The sequence below is a fragment of the Haliotis cracherodii genome, unplaced genomic scaffold (assembly GCF_022045235.1).
Source record: "Haliotis cracherodii isolate W230 unplaced genomic scaffold, xgHalCrac1.p SCAF_3, whole genome shotgun sequence".
Taxonomy (NCBI): Eukaryota; Metazoa; Mollusca; class Gastropoda; order Lepetellida; family Haliotidae; genus Haliotis; species Haliotis cracherodii.
Genome location: NW_027266286.1, coordinates 57,916,250 through 57,929,079, shown reverse-complemented (window position 1 = coordinate 57,929,079; position 12,830 = coordinate 57,916,250). Strand labels below are relative to the sequence as shown.

General features: G+C 43.1%; 1 protein-coding gene across 1 annotated transcript in view; it reads right to left on the bottom strand.

Annotated features, from left to right (window-relative positions):
* Positions 1-1,167, bottom strand: part of LOC139474116 (hormonally up-regulated neu tumor-associated kinase-like) — a 33,888-nt gene extending 32,721 nt beyond the window's left edge. Inside the window, exon 1 of the mRNA XM_071256988.1 lies at positions 1,100-1,167. Within this exon, the coding sequence (XP_071113089.1) occupies positions 1,100-1,103 (4 nt within the window). The 5' untranslated portion in view covers positions 1,104-1,167. The remainder of the gene's footprint in view (positions 1-1,099) is intronic.
* Positions 1,168-12,830: the final 11,663 nt, after the last annotated feature.

Here is a 12,830-nt window from a genome sequence, read left to right as displayed (position 1 = left end):
ATATACAATGTGATACAATGATACACGATGTGATAGAGTGATATACGGTGTGATATAGCTGAATAAGATGTGATATACGACATGATACAGTTAAATACGATGTGATACAGTGATATACTGTGTGATACAATGATATACGATGTGGTACAATGGTATACGATGTGATATAGCTAAATAAGATGTGATAGACTGATATTCGATATGATATAGTTATAGACGATGTGTTAAACTGATATACGATGTGATACATATACAGTAAACTACGGTTATAACGAACTCATAGGGACCACTAATGTTAGTTCGTTATAACCGTAGTTCGTTATAAGCATATATACAGCATAACTACAGCAAAAAGTCGGGACAAAAAAGTAAGTTCGTTATAAGCGTTTTCGTCATAAACGAAGTTTACTGTATATGCGATGTGATACAAGGGTATACAATGTCATACACATACATGTATATGCTATGTGATACAGTGATATACGATATGATACACGATACCGCGATATGCGTTTTAAAGCAATACAGTGGTTGGTATACGAAGTGTGACAATGATACATAATGATATAAAGTGTGATATCACGCAATATAATGATATCCAATGTGGTGCGATATATTCAGGTCGGACAAATCAAATAAACTGCCAGGCAAAAGAAAGTATACACTTGGATTAGACCAACAAATTACAAGGATAAGTGTTACTAGGCTGAAAACAGTCGCCGAAACACTCCGCACTTAAAGTCCAAAGCTATGATACCCGTATCAAATACATCACCATTGAATAACCAGTTTTTATTTGTTTTATTTTTAGCTACCACCAAACATGGATGTATACTTTCTTTTCTAGTTTACATATACATTCGGACTAAGGAAACTGTCAAAACGCTTCGTGGTAACATCGGTATGAGAACTACCGAGGCGGAACAGTATCAACGAAAAACTGTCAGAGACAAGCGATCATTTCTTCCCAAGTTATTTCAAAGGTACATAATATATCACAAGACAAAATAAAATAAACTTGACTGCAACTTGTTTTGCTTCTAAGAAGACACACAAATTGACATTATTTTAATCGTCCAAGACAGAAACAATACCTTACCCATGCCAGCATAAGTAAATTGTCCCTCGATGTCCCTCCACCGCCTGTCCCCCTGGTCACTTTGCACCGGTATGTCTACCTAGTGCCTGATGTACGCTGCCCCGCGCGGGTCTCCACAGGGGGGTGTCCCTCGTCACGTATTGATTTGTAGATTCACAAGTAAATACACACGGAGATACTGAATCAGATCCTCGGAATACTTCTGTAAACGTATCTCTTCTACCCCCCGCGAACAAAGAGTTTTACAAGTCCAAAGATAAATATGTAGTGGTTGATAGATGCATGTAAATGAAGCGAAGGCTGGGCTGGATAGTATCAATATAACGGCGTGCACATCTCGTCCTATGGTAGTGGCAGGTATGTCAACAGTGCACACTGTCATCTATACCTGTATGCATATCTGTCCATGTGTCTTGATACCTGGTGCCTTGATGACTTGCATTATTACCTGCGATCAAGTTACTGATAACTTCTGTTGTTACTGATAACTAACAGCTGATAAGTGAGTAATCATTTTCGTTTTGTCCTACCTTTCCTAGACTTATCAACATTGACAATCTGAGTGAATGTTTCAATGCTATCACGATATGTCAGTGTTATGTGGGGCGAAGGAGTAGCCCAGTGGTTAAAGTGTTCGCTCGTCACGCCGAACACCCGGGTTTGATTCCCCTCATGGGTACAATGTATGAAGCCCATTTCCGTGTTCATATTGCTGGAATATCGCTAAAAGCGGCGTAAAACCATCCTCACACACTTGAAATAAAAAGAAAGCCCGAAGCGCCACAGATCGCGGACGTTCTCTGATTTGGTGAAAGGCACGGGAATGGTGCGATGGGGCCATAGATCCTTATAAGGGTTGATATAGGGTTCCAGCACTGTTACCACACTATTGGCATTTACACAGAACCCATGTACGAGTTTAGTTACCACATACTGGCAGTTCAATCGAATTAAAATGAGAGAAATACAAATTCGCCATTACGGACGGTTCTGCAAGTTGTATTAAAATTAGAAACGAATTTGTTACAGGATATTCACATTCACATCTCTTTCAAAAACGAAACCAACAGAGTCCAAGCAACTGTCATACACAGTCGCACAAAATATCGCCTATGATACCCGCATCAAATACATCACCACCGAATAACCATTTCTTGTTTTTTTCATTTTAGCCACCATCAAACAAAATGGGTGTATACGCTTTTTTGCACGGTTGTATATGAACCCTAGTCCTGCACTATGACCGTGGAATATATTTATTTTATGAAAATATAATAATCTAGAAATGCATACAAAAGCAAGTCTAGCCAGCTCAAGCTAGCTCTATTCTGAAATCAGCAGAGGGAATTTTTTATATTTTTAGAGTCAAGAAGGATATTGTGTAATATAAGATGTCAGAGACTATATGAGCCCCCGTGGAATGGTTTCTGTGGAGTCTTGTGCAAGAACCTCCTGGTTTCAAGGCCCCCCTGTCGGCCGCCTCACGTTATTGAATCCAGCATGGAGCGATGCTATCACCGGTTTAATTAAGAAAGGGGAGGCTATTAATATTGGATTGTTTCGGAAATCGCTAGGGAAAGGAGGAGCATTGTTTACTCGTAACCAAGCATTGTTAATACCACATTTACTTTCACGGCTTGGGAGTTACACAGAGATAAATACGGACAAACGCCGAACACAGCGTTTCAACAAACCCTTGTCGTGAAGCCTCGATGTCCAACACTTGGCGCTGCTTGCATTGAGAGGATGGTCGCTCAGATTTGCGTTAATTCAGCAAAAGTGTACATTTCTCTGCAGTAGGTGGGCGGACCAGTATCAAGGCCACTATTAGTGGTGGGCGTTCGCTTAAAGGGAGCATGTGATTTTATGTCGAATCTATTCATATATATAATGATGTGTAGTAATTTTAACCGTCCGATAACACATACATGTTGACTGATTGTCACGCACATCACATCACCCGTGACAAAATCTGACAGTCATGCATCCGGGCAGCGTTGGACTGTTACCTCACCGTACCCATGACAACGCTGGACCGAATGTCACGTCACCGTACTCGTGACAACACTAGGCCCACTGCCACATCAACTCACCGTACACGTGACAACCCTGGACCGACTGTCACATCACCTCACCGTACTCGTGACAACGTTGGGCCGACTCTCACATCACAGTCCCCGTGACAACACTAGACCGACAGTCACATCAACTCACTGTACCCGTGACAACCCTGGACCGACTGTCACGTCACATCAAAGTCCCCGTGACAACACTGGACCGACTGTCACGTCTTATAACCGGACGCGTGACAACACTGGACCGACTGTCACGTTACATTACCAGACGCGTGACAACACTGGATCGAATGTCACGTGACATCACCGGACGCGTGACATCACTGGACCGAATGTCACGTTACATCACCGGACGCGCGACAACACTGGATCGAATGTCACTTTACAACACCGGACGCGTGACAACACGGGCCCGAATGTCACGTTACATCACCGGACGCGCGACAACACTGGATCAAATGTCACTTTACAACACCGGACGCGTGACAACACTGGCCCGAATGTCACGTTACATCACGGGACGCGTGACAACACTGGACCGAATGTCACGTTACATCACCGCACCCGTGACAATACTGGACCGACTGTCACGTTACATCACCGGACGCGTGACAACACTGGACCGACTGTCACGTCACAGTCCCCGTGACAACACTGGACCGACTGTAACGTTACATCACCGGACGCGTGACAACACTGGACCGAATGTCACGTTACATCACTGTACCAGTGACAGCTTCTGACACGCCATGTTACACAGTTGCACCTGATATTGTGTGTTTGTTGTCTGTAATTGACAGTAGCGCCTACTCAACACAAAAAAAACCCGTCAACATGATGCTGCAGAATTAGTCAGATAATGGGACGCCAAGATAAGATAATCTGTCAAGCATTGCAACAAGCGATCTATAATTGACCGGGAAGGTTCACGTGGGTTCAGGTTTATGAATGAAAGCTAACATGCTGCTTGCATACATCATGGAAACTGCGAGGATATTAAGATGACATTTTTAAAACAATAATTATTCATACTAATTTTGGACGCCAGTTGTAAACATACCATGACGAAATACGTCATTTTGTTCTGCAAACTGCACAACTTGGTCAGTGAGACAACACACGTCATCAGAACAAACATGTCATCAAGTACAAGGTTGTCAACAATCAATCGAGGGGTAATCGACTGATCTAAATATCGATCATCTCCAAGACCTGAGATGCGTGTCGGATGAGCCGTTTCATGTTGCTGAGTGACTTCACGTGTAAACATGACTGGCAGGTATTGATTAAGAGTGTGTTAGTATTATTATATGTCAACGACTGATGCGCTCCAAGACAGGCCTTTCACGTGCTTGTATAATCTAAAATAAAATCGATTTTATTTTTATTTTCCCTTGGAACAGTAGTTCAAGGCGTGTCAGTATACATAGCAGAAAAGCAGATTATAGACGCGTGTCACTGTTTGTAGGGCATCGAAGCAGTGAGTGAGTGAGTAAGTGAGATAGGTTTAACGTTGCTTTGAACAGCCCATTGGTTATATCATGGCGTGTCAGCTTGATATGGGAAGAAAGCTCAAAGTGATGCAGATCTCTGGCGTTTACCCCTTTGGTGAAACTTACGAGCACGGGCATGGTGCTGGCAAACCTAGAAACATAGTCAGGACTTGTCTGTGATAAGAACCCACGAACAAAGGTTACAGTCATGCTTAATGTGCGCACCTCGATACAGGACAACACGTGCCTCTAGACCACCAAGGGACATAATCGGTACGAGCCCGCGATTCGAAGCCATGATAGACGGATTCTGTCACAACTTAGGGGCGCAACCCATGCTCCTGTTATATAATACTATCATAAAGAAACCATGAGATGAAGTCAATAAAGACGTGTTTGTTGATGAATGCCACGGTACTCAACCTTCTTAATGCACATAAAAAGTAATTAAAGCCTATCACATAATTTGCATTAAAAAAGTTTGTTGCCAAACGCCAGACAGCATTTCTACTGCCATATGAAAATGAGAGACAGGTACTAACGGCGGGGAATGACAAGCTTAGCCTTCATCACTAATCCATTCATATTCCTTTCGGACCGTGAGTGAGTGAGTGAGTATGGTTTTACGCCGCTTTTAGCAATATTCCAGCAATATCACGGCGGGGGACACAAGAAATGGCCTTCACACATTGTACCCACGTCGGGAATCGAACCCGGGAGTTCGGCGTGACGAGCGAACGCTTTAACCACTAGGCTTATCAACCGCCCTTTCGGACCGTGAAGATCCGGGGTAGAATAGGTCTTCAGCAACCCATACTCGCCGTAAAAGGCGACTATTCTTGCCGTAAGAGGCGACTAACGGGATCGGGTGGTAAGGCTCACCGACTTGGTTGATGCATGTCATCGTATCCAAATTGCGTGGATCGATGCTCATGGTGTCTATCACTGGATTTTCTGGTCCAGACACGATTATTTATTTCTACAAATTATCGAGACTGATTATTCTCAGGCGTGGACGTTTTGATTTACTACAACACCAACCCATCGGTGAACATTTAAAACATTCTCTCATTAGGCCTGTTTGTCAGGTAACCATTCGCCTGAAGCTGCTCTACCAAGCACTATTTCAAGCCAGTAGCGGTGTCTCATTTTCAGAAATATCCCTCCAAGGAGTGTGATGGCCATCTCAAGGTGTTTGGACTTAATACGAATGAAAACGTGAGCGTCAATATACTGAGTCCAGGTCCTGTTCCACAAAGCGATCTTAGCGCAAAGACTGCCGTAAGTCTATGATAAAGTATCGGAGTTACGATCGTCTTTGAGGAACGGAGCCCAGAACGCGAACATTATCCTAAAGAAGGCTAAGATTTATTGCTCTGCTCAGTAAAATGTTTCATATGCAACAAAGAAAATAAAGGTCATAAGAATCCTCGAGTGTACGATTCCGACATACCATGTGTTTATGAATCACTATCAAATATTGATAATACCAGCTGTTCACGAAAGGATGAGGCTATTGTTTCTGTATTGGAATCGAAACAAGGGCTTCAGCGTGACGACCGCTGCAACCACGAGACCTACCCGACGTACCTGAATGTGTTCACTCGTCAAGCCGGAAACACGGTCTCGATAGTCCACATGGGTATAACCCAGAGGTTCTCCGCCATGACGTCACACTCACCCACTCACTACGGTAAACACATGAAACTGAGAGTATATGAAATAATAGTACTAAGTTTAAGAATATAAACCCCATAAATAATACAGGCAACTGCATTTCATATTTTCTCAATATGCACGGTTTGGAAAAGCTGGAAGCATTGAGAAATAATTTCTTTTTTTCAAGCCATCAGAATTATCGTCATTACATTTATTTTTGAAAAGTTAACGATTCCTGTTTAAACAAATTGTAGTTTAAAACTAAGGTATTTATATTTGCAAATAATTGGATTTATAATAGTATTCTGGCTCGGAGATGTTAATTGGTGGTTTATGCAACTTCCTTTGTTTGCGTGTCAGGAGCCTATCTTCCTGTTCTATGCACGGGTTTACCACTCCTGAAGGTGACAATGACGCAGACAGAACTAGAGTAAACGAGCACCTTCCCCCATGATGCAGGGAGTCTGCCCATCAGGTGCCTCATAGCCTCCAGTGATGCATCACAAGATGGACAAGCAGTTGATTACAGCAATGAGCATCGTGCCTCATAACAAAACTTCCTCTGTATGAAAAATGTACATGTTCCATTTTGATAACCTTTAATGCTATATTTAATTACGTACGATACTTCTGCTATTACCCATATCGAACTCAGACAATCAGTATCGTTTACAGCCTTTCTCTCAATTTAATCTAAATTTATTTTACACCTGATCGAAATCGGTAATGTCAATGTTGGTACTTCAAGGCAAGTCACGTTGTCGTGCGTGGGGTCAGCGCGAGAGTTACAAATGAACCCCAGCAAACTTAACAGAGCACTCTATCCTCTACAGTACATAATACACGGATATTGTTACAAAACACACTTTGTCTGTCAAACACTGCGTTATCCTGAACAACAATCTGGCACCAACAGCGTTCTCAATCTAAGCATGAAGGTGCATGAGGCACCTTGTTCGAGTTATCCCGAACAACAATCTGGCACCAACCGCGTTCTCGATCTAAGCATGAAGGTGCATGAGGCATCTTGTTCGAGTTTTCCAGCTAAACGATTCACAGAAAATACCCTTAGTCGACCGTACGGGGTGAACAACTGTGCTATCCATGAGCTACCCCTGAGCTATCACTGGGCTACCCTCGCCCGCATCTCACCAGAAACAGGTCTACCTCCCACCCTTCACAACCTTCTACAGCCTTCGTGGTCCAGTGGTAGAGCATCCGCCCGGAGAGCGAAAGATCAGGGGTTCGATCCCTGGTCGCGTCATACCAAAAGACATTACATTGTATAACATAGTACTTGGTGTTACCATGCCTGGCGCTCAGCATTGAGGGGCTAAAACAAGTGCAAGTCGGCTCGGAGCCAGTATACTGTGTTTGAGTTGGGTATTCATGTTAAACTACGTCAAAGTATCTCAGTGCGCTACCACTATAAAAATCGGCATTAGTCTAGACTAGTTCAAGCAGCCACACACACACACACGTGGATGTACGTCGCTATACAAGCGCAATAATCTTAAACGCGACGTTCATCTCGCCTCGCCTCCCAACCCTCTGTGATGCTACAGTAGTTCCATTTAGACGTCACCTCACATGACACGTTATTGAATCCAGTCGTCATGGGGGTATTGTGAGATGAAGTGTATGTGTTTTGGAGGCCTCTATGCTATAGGGATAACATTCCTTATGGTATGGCCACGTTATGACGAGCCCAGGAAAATTAGATTTCAAAACTCTGTACTTTACACCCAATGTGTTTAGATTTGAGTCACTCCTGAAAGTACCTCTACGTACGACCTTGTACACATCCATGGAGGTATATCTCCCACTTCAATCATATCGCTAGGCTGTAGGTCCGTGGCGTCTTGGGAAAAGTGACAATAAGCCCTGACCCTATACAGAGAATGGCTCGCTTCTCACCTAAAACCTCAATAGGTACAAATTTGTCGGATCCACCAATCAGAAATTTCTATTCAATTTGCCTTCCCGCTTTTGCCTGTTATTTTTCGTTAATTTAAAAAAAATTAAAAAATAATAATTTTCAAACGAAATAAACGATGCTGTAAATAAAAAGAATGTATTTAGTGCAAATACAAGAACAGCCTGTACTTTATCATCAATGTTCCCCTGTGACATCGACCCACAAACTGTTGGAGCTAAACACAATTTATATATTCAAATAAACATATTTATGTCATTATGATTTACCAAAGATGTTTTTCGAATACACAATCTTTAAACCACAAAACATACGAAGTGTGGTTTTAATGCTAATTATATGAACATACTGAGTATTAATGGGGTATTTAGTCCAAAGGCTAATTTTTCAACTCGGTTATCACACATTATGACTTTATAGCGGATTTCAAATGATTCAGCATGTTAATACGACGTTTTTGTGTTGAGACAGAATATATGTTTCAAGCAATGGTTTCTGATCCACAACATATTTGAATCGGGACATCCAGCATGTGTGAACGATTGTATGTTCGTAAAACCCTACATTTCTGTTTCGTTGTTTAACGCCGCACTCAGCAATATTCCAACTATATGACGGCGGTTTCTAAATAATCAAGTCTGGACCAGATAAACCGGTGATTGCCATCATCAACATCGATCAATGCAATTGGGATTAGATGACATGCATCGACCAAGTCAGAGAGCCTGACCACCCGATCCCGGTAGTCGCCTTTTACGAAAAAGTATAGTCACCTTTTACAGCAAGCATGGGTTGCTGAAGACCTATTCTACCCCGGACCTTCATGGGTACACACATAGGAGTAAGTCTATGCTGGTGTTATCACTGATATTCAGTGATGGATTCATATAGTTTTCACAGCTATTTTACCTGTTCTGCCCAACTGGAGTATGTTTCCGCTGATAATCGAGCCTGGTTATTCTCTGGCATTGACCTTATACAGTAAACTACGGTTATAAGGAACACGCTTATAACGAACTGACGGATATAACGAACTTACTTTTTTAGTCCTGACTATTTGCTGTAGTTATACTGTATATATGCTTATAACGAAATACGGTTATAACGAACTAATATTAGTAGTCTCTTTGAGTTCGTTATAACCGTACTTTACTGCATATATATAAGTAATGACTTGCGTGGGGCCTAGTAGGCAAGACCAACAACCATTACTTAGCTCACAATGGTTGTGTTGGTGACAGGTATATACATAAACACACTAGCAATGAACTAGAACCTTTCTCAATGTCCCCTATCACGCCATCCTTACGCAGCTCTGTACGTTAACCGTGTATGCTTCATTTCAAACACTTTTAGAAATATTGCACATCAACAGCAGGGGACATCAAGAATAAGCATCACACATTACACCCACGCAAGGAGCCGGAGCCGCAGCCGGAGCCGGAGTCGGAATTTCGGCCCGCAGAGCGAACATGTTGACCACACGACTACCCTCCGTACGTTAACGAACATCATTAAAGCTGACATTTATCGTTACTGATTGAATAAAGATTGAATATTAAAGTTCTTACCTGGTCAAACTATACACTGTGGCTGCCTGAGGCCCGGAGGGTCATTCAGTGACAGCCTCCCGTGTGTCCCGACCCCAAATACGTGTACCGTGTCCCCGATCTGACCCCGTGCACCCCGGCATGCACAACTGCCGGGCGAGTTACCAAGTTTCAGATAAACGTGCTGAAATACCAGTGGTGGAAATCCCAAGACGGGGTTCCCGAGTTACTCAACTCGTGTCACTTGACAACATCATGTTGACTCGTCCAACATACGCATTGATTGTTCTCTGTAGGGTGAAAGTAAACACTGGTCACCGCACGCTGGTAGAGCAGCCGTCCTTAGGGGTCGCGCAGCCGGACAAGTGCAGGTCTCCACTCACTACACCTGGAAACAAGGGAGCCGCGCATCATGGACACGGATCACTGTCTGAATCCCAACCATCCACCAGGTGTAGCTCTGGGACGTCCCCGGGTCACTCTGAGTATCCCCGTCCCCGTGGGGGTGATAGGCTTCACTATGGTTAATCAACTACAGTGTTCTTCTCTCTGCCCATAATATAGCATCGGTGACATAAATATATTATTCATGTCGCATTGATTTAATATTTTATCACGTTATATAACATATCTAGATGTTGCAGGCTATTCTTATTTGCAGCGACCATGGACTATTTGTCGGTCGCCGCCCACATGATGAACAGAATCGCCTACGACATGTGTTTAGTTGACTCGTGTAGTGCACATTCAGCCCAGACCATGAACCAGTTGTGGTCACAGTTGACACATGTGTCAGCTCCGGGAACAGAAGACACACATACACATCCCGGGGAACGGTAGACGCACATACACATCCTGGGGAACAGAAGACACACGTGTAAACACACATACACATCCTGGGGAACAGGAAGCACACATGTAAGCACACATATACATCCTGGGGAACGGTAGACATATATACACATCCTGGGGAACAGTAGACACACATACACATCCTGGGGAACGGTAGACACACATGTAAACACACATGTAAACACACATACACATCCTGGGGAACGGTAGACACATATACACATCCTGGGGAACAGAAGACACACATGTAAATACACATGTAAACACACATGTAAACACACATGTAAACACACATGTAAACACACATGTAAACACACATACACATCCTGGGGAACGGTAGACACATATACACATCCTGGGGAACAGTAGACACACATGTAAACACACATACACATCCTGGGGAACAGTAGACACACATGTAAACACACATGTAAACACACATACATATCCTGGGGAACAGTAGACACATATATAAACACACATACACATCCTGGGGAATAGTAGACACACATGTAAACACACATGTAAACACACATACACATCCTGGGGAACAGTAGACACACATGTAAACACACATACACATCCTGGGGAACAGTATACACACATGTAAACACACATGTAAACACACATGTAAACACACATACACATCCTGGGGAACAGTAGACACACATGTAAACACACATACACATCCTGGGGAACAGTATACACACATGTAAACACACATGTAAACACACATGTAAACACACATACACATCCTGGGGAACAGTAGACACACATGTAAACACACATACACATCCTGGGGAACAGTAGACACACATGTAAACACACATGTAAACACACATACATATCCTGGGGAACAGTAGACACACATGTAAACACACATGTAAACACACATACACATCCTGGGGAACAGTAGACACACATGTAAACACACATGTAAACACACATACATATCCTGGGGAACAGTAGACACACATGTAAACACACATGTAAACACACACATATCCTGGGGAACAGTAGACACATATATAAAAACACATACATATCCTGGGGAACAAAAGACACGCATACACATCCTGGGGAACAGTAGACACGCGCGTAGTTACTGAACAACAGTAGACACATATACACATCCTGTGGAACAGTAGACACACATACACATCCTTGGGAACAGTAGACACATATATAGACACACATACATATCCTGGGGAACAAAAGACACACATACATATCCTGTGGGAACAGTAAACACACATGCACGTGCTGGGAACAGTAGACATACATGCACTTGCTGAGAACAATAAACACACATGCACGTGCTGGGAACAGTAGACATACATGCACTTGCTGAGAACAATAAACACACATGCACGTGCTGGGAACAGTAGACATACATGCACTTGCTGAGAACAATAAACACACATGCACGTGCTGGGTACAGTAGACATACATGCACTTGCTGAGAACAATAAACACACATGCACGTGCTGGGTACAGTAGACATACATGCACTTGCTGAGAACAATAAACACACATGCACGTGCTGGGTACAGTAGACATACATGCACTTGCTGAGAACAATAAACACACATGCACGTGCTGGGTACAGTAGACATACATGCACTTGCTGAGAACAATAAACACACATGCACGTGCTGGGTACAGTAGACATACATGCACTTGCTGAGAACAGTAAACACACATGCACGTGCTGGGAACAGTAGACATACATGCACTTGCTGAGAACAATAAACACACATGCACGTGCTGGGAACAGTAGACATACATGCACTTGCTGAGAACAATAAACACACATGCACGTGCTGGGTACAGTAGACATACATGCACTTGCTGAGAACAATAAACACACATGCACGTGCTGGGTACAGTAGACATACATGCACTTGCTGAGAACAGTAAACACACATGCACGTGCTGGGAACAGTAGACATACATGCACTTGCTGAGAACAATAAACACACATGCACGTGCTGGGAACAGTAGACATACATGCACTTGCTGAGAACAATAAACACACATGCACGTGCTGAGTACAGTAGACATACATGCACTTGCTGAGAACAATAAACACACATGCACGTGCTGGGTACAGTAGACATACATGCACTTGCTGAGAACAGTAAACACACATGCACGTGCTGGGAA